This window comes from Aspergillus karnatakaensis (genome assembly GCF_047715665.1).
Source record: "Aspergillus karnatakaensis strain CBS 102800 unplaced genomic scaffold BJY04scaffold_17, whole genome shotgun sequence".
NCBI classification, from domain to species: Eukaryota; Fungi; Ascomycota; class Eurotiomycetes; order Eurotiales; family Aspergillaceae; genus Aspergillus; species Aspergillus karnatakaensis.
In genome coordinates this window covers 97,660-121,689 of record NW_027395729.1, presented here as the reverse complement: position 1 = coordinate 121,689, position 24,030 = coordinate 97,660, and the positions used below count along the sequence as shown (strand labels likewise).

At 51.2% G+C, this 24,030-nt stretch overlaps 8 protein-coding genes across 8 annotated transcripts; 7 read left to right on the top strand and 1 right to left on the bottom strand.

The window, feature by feature from the left end:
* Window positions 1-830: 830 nt before the first annotated feature.
* Window positions 831-3,624, top strand: BJY04DRAFT_216881 (uncharacterized protein; the record flags this gene model as incomplete). Its single annotated transcript, XM_073715877.1, has 3 exons — window positions 831-1,947; window positions 2,001-2,192; window positions 2,774-3,624. 3 exons carry the CDS (start codon window positions 831-833, stop codon window positions 3,622-3,624), a joined length of 2,160 nt encoding a protein of 719 aa, XP_073572599.1.
* A 356-nt stretch (window positions 3,625-3,980) lies between these two features.
* Window positions 3,981-5,550, top strand: trm5 (tRNA (guanine) methyltransferase; the record flags this gene model as incomplete). The annotated part of the gene is made up of 4 exons (XM_073715876.1): window positions 3,981-4,275; window positions 4,320-4,421; window positions 4,467-4,544; window positions 4,589-5,550. 4 exons carry the CDS (start codon window positions 3,981-3,983, stop codon window positions 5,548-5,550), a joined length of 1,437 nt encoding a protein of 478 aa, XP_073572598.1.
* Window positions 5,551-5,941: 391 nt separating this feature from the next.
* Window positions 5,942-6,587, top strand: BJY04DRAFT_216879 (DNA-directed RNA polymerase II subunit RPB4; the record flags this gene model as incomplete). The annotated part of the gene is made up of 3 exons (XM_073715875.1): window positions 5,942-6,132; window positions 6,254-6,381; window positions 6,460-6,587. The coding sequence occupies 3 exons, from the start codon at window positions 5,942-5,944 to the stop codon at window positions 6,585-6,587; spliced, it is 447 nt and encodes a 148-aa protein (XP_073572597.1).
* A 2,019-nt stretch (window positions 6,588-8,606) lies between these two features.
* On the top strand, window positions 8,607-11,564 carry BJY04DRAFT_186020 (putative C6 transcription factor (OTam)). Its single transcript, XM_073710833.1, has 2 exons — window positions 8,607-9,504; window positions 9,597-11,564. Exons 1-2 carry the CDS (start codon window positions 9,086-9,088, stop codon window positions 11,305-11,307), a joined length of 2,130 nt encoding a protein of 709 aa, XP_073572596.1. The 5' UTR covers window positions 8,607-9,085; the 3' UTR covers window positions 11,308-11,564.
* A 3,909-nt stretch (window positions 11,565-15,473) lies between these two features.
* Window positions 15,474-16,277, bottom strand: BJY04DRAFT_34833 (uncharacterized protein). Its single transcript, XM_073720183.1, has one exon. The coding sequence runs from the start codon at window positions 16,097-16,099 to the stop codon at window positions 15,614-15,616; it is 486 nt and encodes a 161-aa protein (XP_073572595.1). The 5' UTR covers window positions 16,100-16,277; the 3' UTR covers window positions 15,474-15,613.
* Window positions 16,278-17,039: 762 nt separating this feature from the next.
* Window positions 17,040-17,933, top strand: BJY04DRAFT_186017 (uncharacterized protein). The gene has a single exon (XM_073710832.1). The coding sequence runs from the start codon at window positions 17,315-17,317 to the stop codon at window positions 17,570-17,572; it is 258 nt and encodes an 85-aa protein (XP_073572594.1). The 5' UTR covers window positions 17,040-17,314; the 3' UTR covers window positions 17,573-17,933.
* A 1,249-nt stretch (window positions 17,934-19,182) lies between these two features.
* BJY04DRAFT_216876 (DUF2841 domain-containing protein) lies at window positions 19,183-20,833 on the top strand (the record flags this gene model as incomplete). Its single annotated transcript, XM_073715874.1, has 5 exons — window positions 19,183-19,290; window positions 19,345-19,552; window positions 19,614-20,051; window positions 20,107-20,292; window positions 20,352-20,833. 5 exons carry the CDS (start codon window positions 19,183-19,185, stop codon window positions 20,831-20,833), a joined length of 1,422 nt encoding a protein of 473 aa, XP_073572593.1.
* A 1,323-nt stretch (window positions 20,834-22,156) lies between these two features.
* Window positions 22,157-23,742, top strand: BJY04DRAFT_206738 (glycerophosphocholine acyltransferase; the record flags this gene model as incomplete). The annotated part of the gene is made up of 2 exons (XM_073713757.1): window positions 22,157-22,968; window positions 23,019-23,742. 2 exons carry the CDS (start codon window positions 22,157-22,159, stop codon window positions 23,740-23,742), a joined length of 1,536 nt encoding a protein of 511 aa, XP_073572592.1.
* Window positions 23,743-24,030: the final 288 nt, after the last annotated feature.

The following is a 24,030-nucleotide window of genomic DNA, read 5'->3' as shown; positions in this document are numbered from 1 at the left end:
CAGCTCAGCCTTCCAGCTCAGCTTGTTAGCAGAGGCCGAGCTGGGAAGGCTTGGGTATTGGAGTCCTACATAGTACGTAGTTCGTACATATAAAATGGGAGTGGTTACATCGTTGCTTGAGAAAGAAGCGCAGAAATAGATAGATGGATTAATGGATGGTATAAGGAAGGGTAATTAATCTCTCTAGGGCTGACTGGCTTACGGGCCACACAACTACTACTAGCGGAATCAGGTCCATACTTTGGGGCTCAGCTTTGGGCGGCGGTTGCAGACATACTGTTAATTTATTATGTATGGCAGTATCATGCGCTTGTTGCTTGTTGGTTCAGGTTGTGATTTGCCTGTGTCGGGTAGAGACTCAATATGTGGGTGGATAAGGCATCCTCAGCAACGGGGGAATTTGGCTGGTAAAACCCCAAGGGCTGTACCTGGACTCTGCATGTATCCTAGATTCAAGATAAAGTTTCCTTTGTATATTTTCCCCTGGGATATTGAGTGAGGCAGAGGAGTGGATGCTCAGGAGTAGACTATACTGACCAGAGAGTGGGGAGGAAGGCTTAGGAATATGCCGCTCCACAGGAGGAGCCAACTGATTCCTAGAACACAGGTATATCATTAGTTCGAACGTGTGATTTCAATCCACTCCTTTTGTGATTGGGTATGGCTGAGCTTCGGTCTGAGCGTGTCGCTCTTGTCCTAGTTAGTTGCCCGTGCCTTTCTTATAGGAAGGCAAGTGCTGGCAACGTCCTTAAATACCTGCATATCCTCAAGCCAATCCAGCGCTTGTAAATTTGTTAACACAGACAGACCTCGAGTGCTGTTCATTCACAATGACCGCTACCAAACCCCTCGTCGTCATTGCCTGCCCGCCGGAAACAGGACACACCAACCCTCTCCTTATCCACGCCACTCACCTGGTCAAACAAGGACATGAAGTCCACTTCCTTGCAGGCGTCGAGTCAGAGAATGCCATCCTCCGCACCGGCGCGACATTCTATCCCGTTCAGCGCGCCTGGAGGGATGAGATGATTCTAGAGATGATGGCTATTCCCGAAGGCCCAGAACGCTTCATCTTCGGACTCAAGAAAGTTTTTGTGGATCTGACACCGTTCGCAATGAAGGCGCTACAGAACGTGCTCGAGAAACTCAAGGAAGAGCAACCTGACCGCGAGGTGGTGATTGTGCAGGAGTTTGTCTCCATGGGAATCTGGCCGTTCATCTTAGGAGCGCCGTTGCCGAAAGGATACACAAAGCTTCCAAAGGTCATTACCTTCTCCACGGCACCAGTCTGCATGTCCAGCGTGGACACCGCACCGTTTGGGCCGGGCTTACCGCCGGATTCAAGCGGGGAGAACCGCGCGCGAAACAAGGCGATGTACGAGGCATCGAATGGGCTTTGGACTGGGGTAAACGAGTACATCAACGCAGCATATGCAAAGCTTGGTGCTACGTCAAAGACTACTGGGGTCATGTTCGACTTTTGGTCTAGAGGCACTGACCTCTTGGTCTACCCTTGTAGCCCCAGCTTAGAGTATCCGCGCAGTGACCTGCCGCTCAATGTCCGCTTCATCGGAGGGAGTCCACGTCAAGAGGTTAGCTCGTCGGTCACGCTGCCTGAGTGGTGGGAGGATATTCTGGCGGCAAAACAAGCACAGAAGAAGATTGTGTTTGTCACTCAGGGCACAGTCATCCTGGACTATCGGATGCTGCTGCTCCCTGCTCTGGAGGCTCTGGCGGATAGAGAATACTGCATAGTTGTTGGAGTCCTAGGTAAAAAGGGCGCAGAGTTGAAGGATGTTCCACTGCCGGCAAATGCTAGAATTGTCGACTATCTAGCATATGATGCCATCCTCCCACACACGGACGTCTTTGTCACGAATGGTGGATATGGGGGATTCATGCAGGGTGTCATGCAAGGGTCACCCATGGTCCTAGCCGGAGAAGGCCGTAAGTTTTCCTCATTCCACAATTGTTACTCCGCTAACCATGCTCCCTGCCAGAGGACAAAGCTGAGGTCGCGATGCGAGGCGAGTGGGCGGGCATCGCCGTCAACCTGCGGACAGCCACGCCTACTGCTGAAGCCATCCGGGAGGGCGTGGACAAGATACTCACAGACAGCAAGTATAAGGAGCGCATTCTGGAAATACAGCGAGAGAATGAACGGCTCAATGGCCCGGTGCAGTTGGAGCGATGTATTTCGGAGATTCTATAATGGTTAGGTTGAACTAATGTTGAGAGCGACTAGAGGCAGAGCTTGAGTCGAGCCATTTGTGAGTATCAAAATGAAAGCTAATGAAAGAGTTCAGTGATTGTTCAAGAAGTATAAGTGAAAGATCGGCAACCTTAACTTATACCAAAGTTAAGGTACCTAAGTTTCCATAGCGACCACACCACCCCACCATCTTTAAGCGCCGTAAGTCATTCATTCTTATTCTCTCGCATCTCTATCTCTACCTCACCATACTATGTCTGTCCTTTTGGCTACTTCTACAAAACCATGATTTCCCCGCACAAGCCCCGAGGCGGAGGCGGAGGTGGAGGGTCCCCTCGCACTGCCGTTCCCACGCGGGGTCTCCTCCTCGACGGCATCTGGCGCTGCAACTGTCCCGACCGACCCCCAGCGCTGAGGCTGCAAACCAAAAACCACGGTGTAAACCACGCCCGGTGGTGTATGCTTCTCTTTCATTCTGTCATATGGTGTCATATACTCTGATTCAACCACCTACTACCTGATGTACTGCCAGATGCTGAGCTACTCAGCTAACACGAACAGTCTACACCTGCCAAAAAGACCCCCAGCAACGCTGCAAGTTCTTCCTCTGGGCCAGCGACGCCGAAGCGCGTGAAAAACTCGCTCTCCTCTCGAATTCCCGCACCGAATCATCCGCGACGCCGCAAACTCCCTCTAAGACTGCCTCTGCGCAACAGACCACCGGCCTCTTGACACCAGCAACTGGCCAGCGCGATCGCTACACCGAACCCTCACGAACTTATCAACCCCCCACAAGCGCGCGCGCAAACTCCGCCGCAAAGGCCCGCATGATGTCCGAAGACTCCGACGAATTCGAATGGGATGGTAAGATTGAATCCGAAGTCCTGGGCGAGCTAGATAACGGCAGGGGATCCGGCGCTCTGCGCCAACCTGATTTCGGATTACCGGCGCGGAAGACGCCGCGCACGGAGAGAGTTACAAGCCCCGGGAAGAGGAAGCGGTCGTTTGAAAATGCGGACGAGGAGAGCGTGACGGTGACACCGGGGTCGGCGACGTCACAGGTAGCTGGTGCTAGTGCTGCGAGGGGTGTCGGTGCTGGGATCGGTAATGCGCCATTTCTCACGCCTACGCCGAAGCGGTATAGGGATGCTGCGGGCGCGATAATTCCAGAATCCCCGCTTGCATCGTCGGTAGAGTTGGCGGCGCAGGTGTCGCAGATTTTACAGGGGCATGGGGTTGTTGTGCCGAAGGCGGCGCAGGACGAGCTGAAGGAGTTGTTGAAGCGGCACGAGTTGAAGATGAAAGGGGTTATTCAGGGGCGCGATATCTCGCGGAATGCCTTGAAGGCGAAGGATGAGCAGATTAGGAGCTTGAATGAGAGGATTACGCAGCTGGAAGCGCAGCGAAGATGAACTGGAGTGTGCCAGTGGGCTTGACGGAAAGTAGCATGGCGATGTTTGATACCCTGGTAAGTTAGCGTGCGACTTTGAGATTCTGCGCTTCAGGTATATAATTATTAGTTAGCTGCATCTTTAAGAATTCAAATTGCGAAATTGCGAAATTGTCTATTGTGCATGAGAAAACAAATGGTAGTCCACTAAGTATATACCCCAGATATCAGTCACGTGCCTGATAAGATTGGCAAAAATAAATTGTCCAGAAGACTCATTCCCAACAGCAGTTCCAAAACGACATCAAGATCCTCGATACCCTCGAACACAGCCTCTAATCCGTACCTTGCCAACTCACCACCACTTACTATACGTTCATGGACCCTACCACCGAGGGCGCCGCCACCCGTCCTTTCCACAGCCCATACCCCGAGATGTATCGACCCCCCGTTAACCGCGCAATGCGCGTCCTCGACCGATCATTCTTCAAGCGAACCATACCAATCTCCGCCGCTGCGATCTTCAAACAGTCAGACATTGGAAATGTTCGCGCAAAACTCATGGCCAGCAATGATTCGCTAGCACTGCCGCGGATGCATGGCATTAAGGAGATAAAGAAGGACGGTGCGCTGGTCAAGGCCATGCTTTTGAAAGAGGGAATTAAACATGATGGTATGCATGATATACTTGAGCTGTATTGCGTGCTGACTTTGTAGATACCGCTACGTGGTCGCCCACAATCAACGAGTTGGTGAATAGCGGGGTTGCGGCGGTCGAGCCGTATGATTTGACGCTGGACTATGATTATTGGAATTACTGTAGGTGTATCTTGGAATCGTGTAGGAAAGAGACTGACCGATTAGCCGATATTATGAACGCGGTTCTACCAGAGGAGTTGCTTGAGGAGGCGCCGCACGGCTTCACGCAGGCAGGACATATTGGTATGTTGCCATGTTCTGCTATCTGGTATGTGCTAACGGTTTAGCCCACTTGAATCTTCGCGAGCAATTCCTTCCATATAAACATCTCATTGCGGAAGTCCTTCTCGACAAAAACCCGACTGTGCGCACGGTGATCCGGAAGACCGAAGACGTAGGCTCGCACAGCGAGTTCCGCACATTCCCCTACGAACACCTACGCGGGGACGAAGACATGAACGTCACACAGACCGAGCAAAACTGTATATTCAAATTTGACTACTCACGCGTCTACTGGAACAGCCGTTTGGAAACGGAGCACCGCCGACTCGTCGAGAGCTTCAACAAGGGAGACATGGTCTGCGATGTCATGGCTGGTGTCGGCCCGTTTGCCATTCCCGCAGGCAAGAAAGCTATCTTTGTTTGGGCAAACGATCTCAACCCGCATGGGTACGAGGTCATGCAGGATGCTGTGGCCAGGAACAAGGTCTTCAACTTTGTTACCCCGCACAACATGGATGGGAGGGAGTTCATCCCTTGGGCCGCAAAGACCCTAGCATCACAACCCCAGGTTAAAGTACACCACTACCCGAAGGCAAGACAGCCGAAGAAGGCAGATGGGAAGAGAAATCAAGTGAAGATGCCTCCTCAGGTCTACTACCGCCCGACAACAATCGACCACTACGTGATGAACCTGCCCCAGACGGCAATCGAGTTCCTAGGCGCATTCAAAGGCATCTATGCTGACCGTGAGGACCTGTTCACGCCTTATACCTCGAAAGCGCTGCCGATGGTTCACGTCTACTGCTTCTCGGGCAACTCGGAGAATGAAAAAGATGACCACATTGATATCTGCAATCGCCTCACCGAGAATCTGGGCTACCCTATCACTCTAGATGACTGCACGGGGGGCTCCGGAAACCGAGACATCGAGCTCTCTATCCACAATGTTAGACTGGTCAGCCCTCAGAAGCAGATGTTCTGCGCCAGTTTCCGACTCCCTCCTGCTGTCGCATTCAGCAAGGACTAGTGTCGTGGGATCCAGGAGGATTTTATATGTTGCATAGCATAGGCGTCTCGGATATACCTCACATAGAATAGAACATATACAACATTTACTCTAATCTGGATTAATCAATAAACCCACTTTGCCAAATCTATACTTCCTTCGTTGCTGCCTTGATGCCTCAAGCTCCAGTTGGTAAATCACTCACCGCCGCCCAATTCTGTCACTCTCTATTTTTCCGCCTCTACTCCGCACCGCACCGCACCAGCTCTCCACCAACTCCAAGCTCACCACCAAACTCGCCCTGTATCCCAACCTCTCACGTCCGATCCCAAATCTCGACCTCATTACTAACCTACCCTCCCCCACTGAATCGCATTACCATCTCATCCCCCCTCACCACCCGCCAGAAAAAATGAGCGTAACCCTCCCCCCCGCCACGCACCGCCAACGCGCCCTCCCCCAAGGCGAGCTCGAAGCCGCCTCAACACTGAAGCTCGGCGCGGACCAGAATACACACACGCTATCGCTGTCGGAAGCAAGGCTGGTTATTAATAAGGTGTTGGAGAATAAGAGGAGGGGAGGGAAGAAGTATGAGGAGCCGGAGTGAGTACCAACTGTCTCTTTGGAGAGAGAGAGGAGCGAGGGATGAGAATCAGAATTAGCTAGGAAGAGGATGGTCTGGTTAGATCTTACTGTGGCGGCTGCTAAATAAGTGACTGTTTAGAAACCTGACAAAAACCCTTGACTACCTCGAAGCCTTTGCGCGGTTCAAGGACGAAGAGAACATCAAGGCTGTGGAACGATTGTTGAATTCGCATACTGAGTTGGAGATGTTTGAGCGGTCACAGCTTGGTATGTTTTGCTTCCCTTGAGCAGAACATCCCGGCCAAGTGAAACGACCTTTCTTGCTAACATGATATGCTCCTCCAGGAAGTCTCTGCTGCGACAATGCTGAAGAAGCAAAATCGCTCATTCCCAGTTTACAGAACAAGATCTCGGATGGGGAGCTGCAGGAGCTGCTTGATGAGTTGACGAAGTTGCGCAATTTCACGGAGTAGCTTGTTTTGCTTACTTTGCTTTGCTTGCTGAAATATGCAAGCTTAGCTACATGTGACATTTCGGCTTAGGTTGGCCTTAAGGCTTGGATTTTATGTATGTATGCATAGTAGCATGGAGTTGGGTGTCTGCTTAGTTTCACTTATGGACGTTGAGAAGGTAAATGGATATAAATCAGGTATGACATAACGATCAACACTCTTGAGGCTCATCTTAACGATGGATTCAGACCAAGTCTGCCGTTTTTACACTCAGACAGTTAAAACAATACGCGCAGTACGAAACCTGGAGTTTGAGAAGTACCTAACTAGCCCTAACTCAGCCTTTCAATCCCTGTCAGAATCACATCAAGGGCATGCATGACCGATCACTTAGCGCTAACGCCATCCATAGCTCTCCAACGCGTGATCAGGGCATTATGGTTTCCCAGACATATGACCCTATTAGTCTCCACTATGGAGTACAGCAAGTACGCAAATGGTGGTGTTTCCTTGGGAAGTATTCTTCGTTATACAGTATAGAGTACAGGATGTGCGCTGCGTGTGGTGTGGATCTGTGTGTTTTTGGGCCTGGGATTGAGTTCCAGGAGACGTCGAGGTGGGTGTTGAAGGGGGGAGATGCATCTTGGGGAGGTAGTTATGGCCTGAATGTAGTATGTATGCTAAAGGACGTTCGCTACCTTAGGGAGCTTGATGGTAAGATCCATGAAACAATAGCAATGTCTCGGAGAAAGTAGGCTGTTTCGTCGGTTAAAACCGCTGGGCTTGGAGAGGTGTAGATAACTAGGTTTCAAAGAAGAGATATGCTTTCTTTTTCGAGGGAGAAGCTTATCTTCTGCTCATCACTGCGCTAGCCCTAGTTAATCAAAGTCGAAGACGTGTCTTCCTGATTTCTGAATGTCTGATGCGGTATGCTTGCTACAGATCCCTCCGGCAAGGTATATTGTGCGGTGAGGCTTTCCTAGGGCATGATCAATTAAAAATGCGCACCCCTGGAAGTCTCATAGATAACAGATAGGAAAGAGAGATTTAATCAATGAGAGTCTAGGAATTCGACTGCTCGGGAGAATCAAAGTGCTTTTTTCCGAGAGCTCCGTAGACATGTAAGGCATGGAATCCTGCAGGAGAGACTAGATAAGACGGGTGCGGTGGCGTATAAGAGGCTGCATGGCATGGCATGAGATATTGTCTGTGCACGTTGCCTGATTGCCTTGTCAGCGATAATGAGTAATATTTTGATATCTGTTTGCAGGGGTATTATCTCAAGATACAGAGTAGCCAGTTGATGAATGGTCTCGAAATGCAGCATCATGTACGTACTGTATGCCATCGGAAGTGAAGATGCCAAGAAACGAGACAGGTTTCCCGAAGCGGAGGGCTTAACTCCGGAGAATCCGAACTCGAGTCAGCGCGTAATTTCCCCAGAAATACGAAGGCCGGTTTCTCCCATCCAAGAGTTTATTTTAGTCAGAGAATCTCCCGGAGTGCTGCCCAAGGCCCGAAGGTTGGTGAGGAAGCTGGAGTGTGGGGAGAAGCCGCAATCCTGCAGGGCCGATCCCCGTTGCCGGTCTGGCACTAGGCCCGATTCTTGAATTGCATCTCATCTGATTGGTGCGCTGTGCCTGTTATCGCTGATCCTGATTGGACGGGAAACAGATTAGGTAATGGGTCGGGCGACGGGCTGCCCAGTCGGGTGGTTTCAGTTGACAATCAATGCACCTTCACTCTCTCCCATCTCTGGGATTGTTGCTGTCACCAGTAGTATCATGCAGGTAGATCTGATATATCCGGCAGTGATAGGAAAGAGGAGAAAAGGGTTGATGAAGGGATTACTTCAGAGTTAGGTAACGAAACGGGTGCAAAGCAATTCTGTACGTAATACCAAGCCCGATCCGGAAGCTGGCTAAAGGGCGGGCCAATCAGAGACAACAGACTTATCTCTGGCCTTTGAGGGCGCAGAAGCAGGAACGGACTGATGGTCGCAAAGCAACGTCTGAGATGCTTTCTCTTACGTGTGGAAATCATCTGCTCGCGACTGCAAAGGCAAGGAGTTGTTCCATTATATCATGGCCGCGATGGCTCCAGATGAATGAGATGTTCTGTGGAGGTTTGAATGCTGGATATCCTCCTCCGATTCCGCTCGCATTCCTTCTCTGCTTCTGCTTCTGCTACCCAGCTGTACTACAGTCCTTCACTACTGCTAGAGTTGATACTTGATATCTCACTAGTACTACTCCTACACGCTGATAAGCTTCCGCCCGGTTGACAACGGCACTCCCAGGCCAGACTCATAGATCTTGCTTGATCAACCCCAGCTCCAACCCCCTTCTGGGGTTCCAACCCTGGCCTGTTTGCCGTTTACGTGAGGGAATCGCATATTGACCCTGGCCTATCAGTATCAATCTATCTAAGCCTTGGGCCTGGAGATCTCCGTCCAGTCGGGTCCTATCTTCTTTCTCTCTTTTCGATCTATCTCTCCCTTCTCTATCGTCCAGTCCTGAATGGCTGCTGTTATCACTCTCCAGTCGTCTTCGACGGCTGGTCTCCAACAGTCCCCGTCAGACCGTCATCTCCTCCGTCCCCTGCTCCAGAATAACCCCCAACAACCGCCGCAACAGCAACTGCCGCAACACCCTCAATTATCCCCTTCCCCAGCCCCCATTGGTACTCTGCCTCGTCTTGCACAGCTCCGGGATGGACCCAGTTGTGACGCTTGCCTACGCAGAAAGAGTCGGTGTGCTATGAACGAAATGGTCAACAAGTGTTACTCGTGCGACTTTCATCGCCAGGACTGCACCTTCACCCTATCATCCTCCACCACTACAACCACCACCATCAGCCGCCCCAGTACGGCGGATCTCTCTTCGAAAAAGCGTAAACTCGACGACCTGATCCTCAATGATGCAGACTCCTCGAAAAGGTAATCACTATTATCTCACTACCGGCCGAAAGCCGATCTCGGATCTGCTTTATCAGATAGAGTTGGGACGCTAACTATGTCTATCCCCGCAGGCCATCGATCGTTAACAAGTCTGATGCCACTCGCTCGCCTCTGAGTGACCACCCACGCCTCAACACTGTGGCGTATTGGCACCAAACCACTCAACACATTGGCCTCACCACCGAATTGGAACCCGCCTTGCTGGCTTTTCTCCCGGTTGATCAGAACGACGAGAGCTTTGTAGCCGCCTCTCGCGTGCGCAAGCTTGGAGACGACGGCACGTTTATGCGGGTGGTCAACACCATGTCCCACGCGGACTCCCCGCAATCTGCCTCCTTGGATGCCATTGAGAGCTTGGTGGCTCCCTATGGGTCCACTTTGGTAGAGAAGTTCTTTGAACGTATCCACCCGACTTTTCCAATCTTGATGGAAGATGTGTTTCGTCAGTCATATAGAACGAGGAATGGAATCTCTCCACTGTTGCTCTCTGCAGTGTACGTGTTGGCATTGAAGTTTGTGGACATTGGCCCGGCCTCGCAGTCTGCGCGGCGACCGGATGCCGTGCGGCTCGAGGCCACTGCTCTAAAACTCCTCAACGAATCTCTACCCTATGCGTCAATATCAACCATTCAAGCGGGATTACTGCTCATGCAAAAATCGACTCTGGCTACTGCTGCTCTGAACGCGCAATTGGTGACAGCTGGATTCGAGCTGGGTCTTCACCAAGATTGCTCCGACTGGCGGATGGAGACATGGGAGAAGGGTCTGAGGAAGCGTTTAGCGTGGGCTCTGTACATGCAGGACAAGTGGTCAGCCATGGTGCACGGACGGCCTTCACATGTCGTGTCCTCCAATTGGACCGTCCAGGATCTTGTCGAAGAAGATTTCACCGACACTTTTGCCTCGACCTCTGCACAACCCGAAGATGCCCCTATCGGACATGGCCCGCTCTTTTTCTGCCATCTCGTGGCTCTCACAACCATTCTTTCTGACATTCTTGACCGGTTCTACACTCTTCAGTCAATAGAGGAATTCAAGGCAGCGGGAAACAACCGGACGCGCCTGATCTTGGAGCGTGCCAAACCCGCTCAGATCCGTCTCAAAGATTGGTTTGCACGCCTGCCTACGCCGTTGAAGCTGGATTCGGCAACCGACATCTTCGAACATATCACCGAGGAAAACTCCCGCAATGGGGCCCTCCACCTCTCCTACTTCGCCACCGAAATCACTCTCCACCGCTGCATCGTGCGCTCTCTTGCCCCCGACACCGCCGACGCCTACCTCTCCCATATCTGCCGCTCCGCCGCCAAAACCCGCCTCATCTCCGCCATGGACTTTGTCAATCGTTTGCGCCCACCTCACCTCCGGTCCTTCTGGCCCGCCGCCTCTCGAACCCACTTTGCCTTGATCGGCTCATTTGGCATTCTCCTCCGTGTAACCGCGCCCACCAAAGAAGAAGCCGAGTTCTACCGACTCCGCCTGTGTGAATACCGCTGGACACTCAGCGTGAGCAAGAAAGACGCCGAGTTCTTGGAGTTCGCACTGGAGAGCCTCGACAACGCAACCGATCTCGACCAGCACGTCCCGGCCAAACCCGGCATCGACGAGCTCATGACCAGCTCCTCAAAACCTTACACTCAGCCGCGAATGGCGCACGAATCAATGCTAGATCTTGATCCGCAGGATGCTGTTCTTGGCGGGACATCTTCTGTTGTTTCGGGCTTGGCTTCGCCTGCAACGTCGATTAGCGAGGAGAGTATGCATGATATGGCTCTTGCTTGAAGTGTCGATTTACCTTACCTCCTTTCATCACCCTCTGAAACTCACGCTCACGCTTAATGACTTCTCTACCGCTACTTCGATACCTCACCTTATACCTTGTTATGATCTTGACTTACCTGAGTTATGACGATTCCCTGGATGGATGGACGAATGACCTAACCTTATCTTCACTTACACATGTACATATTCTATCGTGATGATGTTTATAGACTGGGCGGCTGCATTGGATAACTAGACTTATACATACACTTTATGACATCATGGTCTTCGGTTTCACACACTAAGTATATCAACCATTCGGTTTTATGCATCCGATTATAGCTTATCTGGACTCCCCTCGCTTCCTAGTAGCGTACTTCTGGCTTAATTTCGAATCGTCCTAGGTAGACCCGGCTTACCTCAGGCCTCATCCAGTCAACTGAACTCTAGGCAACCATCTTCACATGCCATCGACCGAAAGGCTGTTTTCTTTCTCAGAGAAACTATAATCCCTGAATCCGCGCACAGAGCCCGCTTCCTCTTGCGGCGAGCCCATCCTTGGCCCTTGATTCGTCTGAATATGTATACATCTAAACTAGTCTCCGTGACTGACCTGCATAGATCGGTGTTGTTGACAAATGAAGATGAAAGGAGGCAGAGTTGACCAAGGAGAGAAAACGTTGGTCTCTGGAAATCGACAAGTCGCAGGCACGTGAAGCATGTGGTGCTCGTCGACGCGTGCTCAATTTGGCCATCCCGCCTGCTGTTTTGCTGTTTATCTCCTTTTCATCTTTCAATTGCCTCAGCTCTCTCTTACTTGGTTTTGAGGCTGGGCTCTGCTGTCTACAGTTTTCTACAGGTCTTTCGGGATTTCTATCAATGCAGATAGGCCGACTCGATCTTTCGGCCAATACATATCGACCCGGACTTTCTCCAAGACAGTCGACACCAACCATGAGCCATGGGCCATCATATGAGTCGAATACGCGGTCATCCTTATTCACATATCCAGAGGTGGTTGACGGTGTCACCTTGAGGATAGGCTATCTTGAGGCTTGATATCTTACAAGCTTGCTCTTAGCTTCGTCTCTCTCGAGTCTTTGGGTCTGTCCGGATGCACGAGTTCTTGCTCTGGCCTCGAACTCCACCTCACATCGCTTCGGATGGCACCTCCGAATCGTTGTACTAACTCTCTAGTGAGTTCCTCTGCTGATATTCTGGCACGCCGCTGGAGGTTTTGGAGGAAATCTCGCATGCTCTGATATAGTACATGCCTCAGCATCCGCACCGAAGAAATTGACCCTGATTGCAGTAGATTCATTGCCTATTTCATACTCCACCCCAGACTGAGCCGTTTAATCCTACGGTCAAATCCGACAGATTGGCCTAGAAACTTGGCAGAAGCAGTTGGAGGTGCTAAGCTCCAGTGGTTCGGGGACTCCGAAGCCCTAACGGTTACCCCAAGCATGGACAAAATGGAAATTATCCATCATCAACTTCTCCAACTCCTTCAACAAGCTATGATTCATAGAACGAGGCTCAAACTACGGTTCAATCGGCGTCCACCGCCGTTCTCCGTCCTATCACCGGAAACAGTAATCCAGTATTCGGCCGAACCATAGTTCGCAGCCTCCCCATCCCGAGGCTCACCCTCTCACTGAACACCAACAATCCTACCTGCGCCTCTGAGGCCAACGACCTTGACACTGAGACCCTGTTTCTCCACAGGAGCTCGCAATTCCGGTCCGGGCCCGATGGCCTTCTTCCAACTTCTTCCTTTTCTGCCGTCCCCGACAGCCGACAGCCCATCCATGGAATATGCCCATAACTTGACAGCCGACGAACGACCTCATCCCGCGTCGGAGCCGGTGCTTCCGCGGAGATCCTGGCTGAATTAATTGCCATGCCATGGGCTGGATGAGTTTGGAGTGGAATATATTTCCCCGCTACCTCCTCTCTGTCTCCTCTTCTCAAAAGCTTGTACTAAACATCTAGAGAAGGCCAGGGTAACCTGAAACCGCGTCAAACTCTACCACAAAGCACCATGTGAGCTCAGTATCGCCTTCTCATAGCGGTCCACAAGAGCTACGAGCATGGCCTCGCCAACACCAGACCCGGAAGTCCAAACCGAGGACCATCACGCCGTGGATGATATCTCCTACCAGATCTGGATTGGCACAATCGTCACCGTCGTCTCGGCGACAATTGCAGTCGTGCTCCGATTTATATCAAGACACATATCCAAGGCTGGTTTCTGGTGGGATGATTGGGTCATTGTTGCTTCATTAGTAAGTCCTCCCGTATCTCATATCTATACTTTGAAAATCTACTAATCGCCAACAGATAGTCAACTGGGCCATGGCCATAACACGCTGGATCCAAATCATCGAATTCAACTTCGGCAAGCACGGTGAGGATATTCCTCGCGGTGATGTCGTGGCGTATCAAAAAGTTAGCCCTATCCCCTCCCCTCATATCCCCTCCCCCAATATCAAACCTAGAGCACAATTACTAACACAAAACAGAGCTTCATCGCCATCCAACTAATCTACTTCACCAACGCAGTCCTCACCAAATCCTCCCTTCTGCTCCTCTACCACCGCATCTTCGGCATCGTCCGCACATTCAACTACTTCCTCTTCCTCTCCTGGTTTTTGGTAATCAGCTACTTCATCGCCTGCGTCATCGCCTCGATCGCCGGCTGCTCTCCGGTCTCATATATCTGGGAGCGGTTCCGGCCTGGAGAATCAGCGCAAGGAAGCTGCTTCAACGAAATTGCCTTCTTCCGCTGGAACGGCATCGCGAATATGTTCCTTGATATTCTGATGCTTGTACTCCCGCTGCCGATGGTTTGGCGGGTGAAGACGAGTAGACGGGTGAAGGTGCTGCTGACAGGGGTGTTTGCAATGGGGGGTTTGTATGTTTTCTCTTTCTAATCCTTACAAGAATTTGCTGATTCATTCCATGGCTAACTTAACTGGAATCTCTAGTGTCTGTGTTGTTTCGCTGTTACGAATCATCTCCTTCAACTACTCGGACCGTGGCGACCCCACCTACACGCAGATCCACTCGTCCATGTGGTCTTCTGTCGAGCAGGGCGTCGGGATCGTATGTGCTTGTCTCCCGACGTTTCGGCATCTGCGGCGGCTTTGGAGTAAGAGTGGCAGTGGGAGTGGTAGTTTCCGTAGCTCGGGGCGGAGCTCTGGGAGAAGTTCGAAGCGGTCTTCTTGTCAGTCGGGGTCGGGGTCGGAGGGGCTGGGTAATAGAGAAGCTCAAGAATCGGAACTCGAGATGGGCGTTGAGAGGGGAGAGAGGAGGTGGGCGGATAGGATGTTTGATCCTGTGGGTGTGTATGGTGGGGAGGAGCTGTTGAAGTCTATTGATGACGTGCTTGATTGGGGGGGTAGGAGTAGAGCGGGGAGTAGGAGTCGGAGTCGGAGAGGGAGTCGAAGAGGGAGTAGCTTGTGGAGAGGGCTGGGGGAGGAGGGTGATAGTAAGGGTGAGAAGTCGTGATTGCTGTATTTCCAGAGTTTCATTACTTGCATAGATTTAGCTATAATAGACTTTAATACCAGTTCACCAACTACATATCCAGACAAAGTTTACAGAGCTTAGACGGATCTATATATAGAGAATAGCTAGCTCTCAACACCTTCAGCGCATGCACCAGACGCTCAGGTATATGATAATGACTACCAGATCTCTTTATCACGGGTATGTTCCCTGATATATATATATCACCTACCCACGATCTCGTCTGCTAAGTACTGCTACCTAACTGCATCCATCGACGCACATAAGACCGCCAGTCTCCGCGCCCAGAGTTCAAGACATATATAGTCCGTCCAAACACAGCAGGAATATATACCTTCGATCTAACTTCTAAGACATCCAGCTGCCCAGCAAGACCACTGCGACCTGAAGATCTCTCGCCCGTCAACTAGAGCCTGCCGCAACCACCAAATGCAGAAAGACGTTTCACCAAGATAACTAGAAGAATTGAGCTACGATTCTACAAACACCTACGTAAGATGTCCCCAGGTCCGCAGTGACGGTGTTCTGCGTCCTTTGGAAGGTGCAACGAGCCGCTCTAAGCTCTAGCTTGTCTCGATTAGAAGTATGGTCCCGGAAGGAAAGTGCAATGGACCGCGCCTGCCACATTGATAAGGTTTACACGCGCGCCTTCCTAATCCAGCCCTTTGTCCCCTCGGTGGCTCTTTCCTTGTCAGTACGATGATAGCATTGCGAGGGAAGGTGCGATGGCGTCAGTCGCTCCTTCCGTTTAGATAGGACATGTCGTCTTGGGAAGGCAGGAACGGAAGCCTGATCATGACGGGTTCACAGAACGGAAAAAGGAAAGGGCTTCCGAGGATGCTAAGTGAGTTTGAGCATTATATAAGTCTGGTAGAGAGTAGCAGAGCAAGGCAATGACCCTGCCGTGCGTGACATAGGTGGCAAGAAGAGACGCGGATTGAATGACGATTTGCCCAAGGAGTGTGATTTTGGTACGAAGGAGTCGCTTGCCAGGATGCAACTTCTGAAGACTCATGCCCATGCCATCAAGATGACAAATGAACCAGTCATAGGAACCGCGGGTGGATGCATCGATATCGGGAATATCCGATAGTGTCAGGAACATGCTTCCTATCTCTGGGATCTCGCCTAGTTGTGGTGGGCAGGGTGATATTTCCAGGCGCGGCAAATGCAGTCTCGTTGACAGCCAACTCTTTCTTACTGTAGAAGTAGACTCGTACGTGTGGGAGAGCACGACTCTCTCTGTGTTGTTGCTAGTGCGTCTGGCGATCGTATGCATCAAGCCCAAACTATCGATATTCCCCTCAGCTCAGCCGGCGCGCTGTTGCAATGGAACTTGGAAGCCCCTTGCTTTGCCATTGTCTCGGTGGCAACCACTATTTCTCCCATGGCTGTCAATGCTGCGTAGAGCGCACGTCAACCCGAATGGGTTGTTGTTGGCATGAGCTGGGGGCAACTCTCTGCCCTAACCATGGTGGCGGCCACGGATGTGTCAGTCCGGAAGATTTCTCTCTCTCCGGGGACAATGTTATTGTTCGTAGTTCGTCTTTTTGACTGGGATGGCCTGTTCTGATAGTAGCCAGGACATCCTGGCTCCAGAATCAGATGCAAAGGTCGCCCCATCTCAGCAGGAAAGTTAAGCGCCCACTGAGGCCGTGAAACGCCGGGCCAAACCTACTTGCGCAACACAGCAGAAGACAGAGAGCTCAAGTGGCGGCGTGGTCAAAGTTCCCATCACAGCACAGCCAATTGAGCAGTAACGCGAAACCGGCCTCCACTTGACCACGATGTGGGGGTTAAGGTTTATTTCTGAGGCGAAATGACAGACAGTGGAGTAATTTATGCTCCCGGGTGGGCCGTTTTTCTGTGTCGCCTTTCTATGTATCAGATTCCTAAACCAGTCGCTTGGATCGCAGCGCGACATCCGAGTGGACGTTTGGCGCCTTTCCCTTTCCAGAGCAGAGCTCAAGCCTCAGAGTCTATTTAGCCACATGGCGAGTGGAAGTCTGGGACGGGAAGTATCAGATTGATCCGCGGGCTGTGGACACCGGTTAAGCGAGCGGATGGAGAATTGCAAATCAGTGGGGTAGGATTTCAGACTCAGGAGTCAGCAATCTGGCTTACTGCGCCGCAGAGATTGAAATCTAAGAGTCTAACAGAGAGAGCGAGACGGCGTTTTGCCATGTGAGAGGAAGCAGCTGAAGAACCTGGCGATGCATGACGGCAGCGGCTTCAACCTAAACGCCTGTGGCCAGCGCCCAAGTGCTATTCAAGGCTGCAGATGGATTGTTCTCGACCGATCCAGTAAGTTTCGGTCTAACTGATAGAGCTCTAACACATCCAAAAGTTGTAACGAACGATGGGTTCGGAGGCTCATCTCATGCCCAGTCGATTCATCTATTTTGTTAGTCTTCGGGGTTTTACCGTGGGGTAAGGGTCTCGTACTTGTTATCTGGTCCATTGAGCTCTGAACGCATTGTGCTCTCGAAAAGACATGAGTAAAACTCTGAATGTGTGTTGTGGGGTCGCTTGCGTCTCAGGAAGCCTCCAGAGGCTGACTTCCACGATAGGTCAACTCCAAAGGTACGCCGAACGTAGCTCAGGCCTCGCACAACAAGCCACATCTGCACGTATTCCTGGATCCGACTATTGTCTATTCCACACGCGAGTGCCTATCTTGAGAGTTGAGACTTCGCCCCCAGCACAGAAAAAAGGAAATATTAAAGAGACCCCGTTTCCCCGCAATTTGTGAGGATTTTCGACCTGTACCTAGCCTTTTCCCTCGATTGTTTCATGACTGGCATCTTCCGCAGGGATTTTAGATGCTCGCGCTGCACTCGATAGCCTTGGAATGACCGGCCAAGCTAGGAAGAGGTCTGTGTGTTCCGGGATTGCTGTCCTAATGTGCTGTCCTTGGTCCTTTGGGCCGTTTTTGATGCAGACTCCTGTACGACTGTCCAGGGCTTCTAAAGACTACCGGTGAATAGTCCAATCACCTCAGTAGGAAGCTGAATCCGTCGTTACACACAGCGTTAGGAAGTGTTTTCCGGGCAACAGGGGTTGAACTGCGCTAGAGGACGTTGATATGAAATTCGTACTGTTGAGCCCTTGTCAATAGCGTGGTTTGCATTTGTAGAAACAAAACAAAGTCCATCCGTTAGAATGTTCTCCAATAGACTTTGGGTCCGTGGGTAAAGTTAAGGATCAGCGGTCAGCGCCGCACAGATGTTGGCATCCTATTCAAGCACTGTCATGGCCGAGGGTCAAATTCAATGGCAAATAGCCAATGTCACTGGTGGGATTGATTTCCCGAGTAATTGGCTCTCGAGGCGTACCGGCATTCGTATCAGTGAGCGAATTCATCTGCGTCTAGCATCGCCACTGGTGGATGGACTAAAGGCAACATGCATTTCTTCCTCTGCCTCCGCTAAGATCGGGATTTGGTCAAGTGAGACTTGAGTCAAGGTCGAAAGGCGCTGAAAGGCGGGTACGGACAGTAGACGATTCAGTTGACAAATTGCAGCTCGAGTGGTCTTGGACATGGCCTCCAGAAGGCCTCTTGCTTCGTTAGCATTGTTATGGCGTCCCACACATGATTTGAGATATCGAATTTGCGAAGATGACTGTTGCCTTTGATTGAACGGGGAGAATTTTCCATATTGTGCCCAGACCAACAGCCAACGCTTGGTCTTTGATCGGCACTGAGACCGCGATGATGGAACAATAGTCGTCTGGCCAGTCCAGATCAAGCTCTTGATTTTCCCGATTTAGCAACAGACTCGGTACCATCGACGGTTACTAGCTTCCGGAAGCATGTTGCCCTGGGTATGGCGGCGGGGATCTATCATGACATCCCATTGCTCAATCTCTTCTCTGGAGATTATGATCATCCTATCGAGTAAAGTTTCCGGCTTGTCGGGCCTGGCAGAGAATGTCGAAATCCTTGTCGCGGACTGAAGAACCAAATGGGATCGAGCGCCCAACGTTCCAGGATATCCAGAGATCGCGCACCTATAGGATGATCGTTCTCCAGCGGGCTGGGCCTTTTGTTATGCATGTATTTGTTTTCCTTGCATTAGCCCGGATGTCATGTCCGCCACAAGGATGGGGTGGCAGAGTTGCAGCAGTGTCAGCTTAGGATCTTGATAACGTACTTTCTTGAAGCGTGCTTTTGTCATGGTCGAATCACCACACGGATCCTGTAGGCAAAGATGATATATTTGGGCCGCCCAGCTGGTCTGGAGTCTGAGGTCAAAGTCAATTCACAGAGCCATCTTGCGAGTCCCATTTCTATACCTCAGATCACATACCAGCGTCCTCCCAAGAGACACCCACATCAAGAGTCGACACGGCTCATTCAGAATGACAAGCCCAACATACTCGATGGGTCCTTTGGAGCAGCCTCTGCTTAAACAAGAGCAGGATCAGATCGCATCATATCATGATATGACTGCTCAACCAAGGCCGAGTGTAAGGCCTGTCCTCCATATCATCACACTGGCCGCTTGCTGATTGACTGGATAGAGCGCACCAACTCACTCACCAATACCGTTCTCTCTCCCTTACTCACACTATGCCATCATATACATCGACCACCAAGGCGAGCTTCAAGCCGAGACATCAGCATCCATCGCAGGATGTGAGAAATCAATCTTCACAGAGGATGTGCAGAACCGTTTCTTGAAAGTAGCAAGTGGAGACTGGCAGTCAAGCTCACAGAGCGCAAGTCAAGGTGAGTTGAGAGGAGAAGAGGGATTGGAAGGAAGCCGAAGCTCACTTTTCCCGGCTTACAGGGGCGTGTGACCGACTGAATGTCATTTCCAGCCATCTCCAACCACGATACAACGAGCCTGTTCCTTTTGAATGGCATACGTCTCTGAATAAGCGCTCAAGGCCTGCCTTTCGACACTCTCCTGGCTCTGGATACGCACGTGAACTCCCGCCCGGGTTTCGCTACGCGAGTCTTAAGCGATCCACACTCCAGCTTGGACAGACAAACATCATACGGATGTACTACGAAAAAGCTCTTGATTGTTTTCAACAGCTCAACTGCCGGGTCATTGCAAAGGCGTTTGTGAAGGAGGTGGAGCCCCGCAAGCAAGTGAACCACCCATACAATGGCCGGAAGACCATCGACGGAGCGACCAAGGTGTTTGATCCCGAGAAGACAAAGCCGAAGTGGTGGCCTGCTGGCGTGAGACATAAAGAGCCTGATCACCTGGGCAAAGCTGGTAAGACCCGTTCTGGTCTTGCGCTGTTGTTAACTAGAACTAACCGAGACTGTAGAACGCATTCGGCTTATTGTCCACATTCTCTGCGAGCTCAAGAACAGCCACGGGATCACGGCCGAGAGACTGATGAAGGCTGGCCAAGATGTAAAGCGGGCGATTGAACCAAAGGTGAAACTGGATATTTTGGACGAGATATACTATGTCCGCGGGATGGAGGAGTTATACTTGGACGGGAAGATCAGTAAGTCTGCCACGCAGCCAATAGATCGTCCACGAGACTAACTGATGTGACCTTAACAGGCGGCGACACCACCATCCAAGTGTCTGAAGTCAACATCGACGACGAAATTCAAGGCCAGATGATGAGTGAGCGGATCAATAGTATGCGCGTCACTCGAGCCACTGCCCAGAGGAGTGATAGTCTACCGGTGGCGCCCGAGATCCCTTATTGTTTACCCATGCAAAAAAACAAACGGCCAGCAGAAGTGTCTGACTACTACATGTCACCATCGGCATCCCCTTCAGTCGGCAGCCGGAAGAGCTCCCTGGAGAGGGGCGTACCAGCGTACTCATCCGAGGTGGATCAGGTAGTATTGACCAGGACAGATTCCAGAGGCTCGAATAATCCTGGCACTCTTACCCCTGCTTCAACGACGGCGAGCTCTGTGCCCGAGTACTTTGCTGCTCAGTTCGCACCACAACCCGCAGGGCACACAACTCAGCCTGGGTTCTGGGACACTCTGCCCGCGGTGACTCCGCACTTTCCTTACCCAGAATATTAAAGCCTCAGCTGCGAAGCGTCGTCGATACAGTCCATGCCCTTCTTATACATACCTTTTCTGTGTTTGGAGCATTTTTATTGTCGTTTAGCCTATGTAATGGATGATTGGGATGGATTAATTCGGTGTATATATTCGGCATGTCGGTTAATTTGTTTTCGGGTTAAGAATCAATGACTGATAAGTGATCTGAATCTCGTTCCAGCCGTATGAATATTGAGTGTCAAGAATGAGCATCTCGCCTCCTCAGGCATGCGTACTGAGGCCGTCAAATTCCGCTGCAGACAACAGGTACGCCCCAATGTTCCGGCGTGTTACCTCAAGGGGCTGCAGAGCGTACCGTCTCCGCGTGGCTTTATCAGCCTGAGGCTGGTTAGTGTGACAGGAGGGGCCTGTGACCCTTGTAGAGCGTTGACTATTGGCAATTCTGTTTTGGGGTAAGCTTTATGCAGACAATGGGTCTTGAGGGGCGAGAGCCGCGAGTGTAGAGGAGTCCGGGGTAGGTCTGTGCTGGCAGATGTAGTCTGTGAGGCCTTGATAACTCAAGGAGTTGAAGATCAATCTTCCGAGGAGTATTCATAACGATGCAAAGTCATTTCTAATGAATATATTGCTGCGATGTACTTTAAGTGAGCATGACTCAACTCAGGTAGCAGGCAGGTACCTACATTGTGAGAGTTAAGAGACAAAAGATCACGACTTCTGCCTGAGGTGTCATTGCCACACAGGCCCACCGTCTGCAGATCGCCTGAACAACTCCAGCGCGAGCTTTGGCCATTCACATTCCCCTAAACCTCCACGACGGATGACGTTGCTCTTTGACTTGTTGCCAGCCCTCAACATCGCCATCTTCCTCTCCGCCCCCGTGCTCGACTTCGCTTTCTCTGATTGTTGTCCTGCGAACCCTCGTCCATGGTCATGCGCCGCATTCTCAACCGTGACTGGCCCCTACATCTCCCTACCCATCCCGATTCTTCGTCTCCAGCGCGCGCCTTACTCGGACCGTGCTGCGAAACTGATAAGTTAGCGCTGCATCTTTAACAAGTGGTAAGAGCCCTACCCCCGCTTCGTGTTTCTGTGGGATGGTGTGATAAGGATCTTTATTTGGCTTGCTTTTCTTTGTTCTCTTTCATCCTCGTCTTTTGCTAGCTATCTGCTATCTGCTATCTGCTGTCTCCCTCCGCGAGTGCGAGTTTCTCGTTGCAAGATCCTCTCTACTGGCGCGAAACCATGGGCTTGCTAACACTCGCGCGTTTTCTCAGCCGGCCTTATCTACACAACAGCCGCGAAGGTCCCACGATATTCTCCTTCCAGCAGAAACTCATCATGGATGAAGGCGGCCCTTATCAGCGACGGAAGTCCGACGCAAAGGGCGGTGACTCGCCTGTTCTACAGCCATCACCGACAGAGGAGGTGTTGGACGCGGAATCTGATTACTTCTACTCTCCTCCGGGATCGCCTTCCTCGAGACCTCGACTGTCGCGCAGTTCTTTTTCATACCAAGATGACTGGGAAACTTTTCCTCCGCTTGACCAACTCACGGTCTTTGACCTCCTCGACAACCTTTCTTTGTCTCAACGGCTCGAGAGGCTGCAGCAGTCGTTGAGCTCGCAGAGAGAAAAGGTCAAGAAGCAGCAGGATAGGCTGAGGTCGACATCGAAGAATGCTAGAGATCGCGTTGTGGGCGAATGGAAAAGGAGGGTGCCCACAGCCGAAGAACAGCTAGAGAAGTACCGCCGCCGAATGAAGACTGGAGTCGAACGCCTGTCTCAGAGGTGGAATGCGGCTTCTGCAGTGACTCTTCGCGAGAAGATCTCGTTCATCGCCGGTGTCCTCAACATCTTCATCAGTGGCTATTTGCTCGGCTCGAATCCGGAACTGTTCTACCTTTGGTTCACCGCGCAGCTTGTCTACTTTATGCCAATCCGCTTTTACAGGTACCGCTCGATCGGGTACCACTACTTCCTGGCTGATCTCTGTTACTTTGTCAATCTACTATGTATGCTCTCTATTTGGGCCTTCCCAGATTCGAAGAGGCTGTTCATCAGCACTTTCTGCTTGACCTTTGGAAACAACGCAGTGGCTATTGCCATGTGGCGGAACTCTATGGTCTTTCACAGTATGGATAAAGTTGTCAGGTTAGTACCTATGCTGCAAGTTTGCTCGCCGACCAAGCTAACTGATACAGTCTCTTTATTCACATCATGCCTCCGGTGACCTTGCACTGTCTTGTCCACCTTACGCCTTTGGACACACTGAAGGAAAGGTTCCCAGCCATTTATGATATCGTGACCAGCGAGCGCGGCTCCTCAAATCACTTCGGCCTCGTGTCGATGATGATTTGGGCGACCGTTCCGTACATGGTCTGGCAGCTCTCCTACCATCTGCTCATCACCGTCCGTCGTGCAGACAAAATTGCGGCAGGACGCCCGACAAGCTTTACCTGGCTCCGCAAGTCCTACGCCAAGACCTGGATCGGAAAGATCGTGATCGCCCTTCCGGAAGCACTTCAAGCGCCCGCGTTCATGATGATCCAGTACTGCTACGCCCTGTTGACTATGATTCCGTGCCCACTCTGGCTCTGGTCCCGCTGGGCTAGTGGATTGTTCATCACTGGTCTCTTTATTCTGAGTATTCACAATGGCGCGACGTACTACATTGATGTCTTTGGCAAGCGCTTCCAGAAAGAACTGGAAGAGCTGAAGAAAGACGTTGCCCGGTGGCAGTCCAGCCCCGAGGGAGCAATCACTCCCACAATCCCCGGAATGGGCGCCGCTGTTGCCAACGTCGATGGAAAGTCGCCCAACAGCATCGCCACTCCCGGTAGCACCTCCGACAAGGCCAGTATTGAGAAGATACCTCTTCTTGATGCCACTGGCGTTTCGACAGCCGTTGAAGGTGGCACGAAATAGACCGCCTGCACACATCGCAAGACTTAATACCGCCACTTTCCTATTTAGGAGTATGATCTGAATCACTGCCGCTTTTGAATGGTCACCTTATGATACCCAACCTTTCGATCGTTATAGCCTGTCTTTCCTTAACAACATACACCGAGATGTTCTCCATGATTGTGGTTCTAATGCTTTCATCCTGTTTATACTGCTCATTTGCCCTGTTCTAGACGACTTAGACTGATGATTATATTGTGTGAACTACCATGAATTTTGATTATGAATCACGAGAAGAAGTAGTTACTG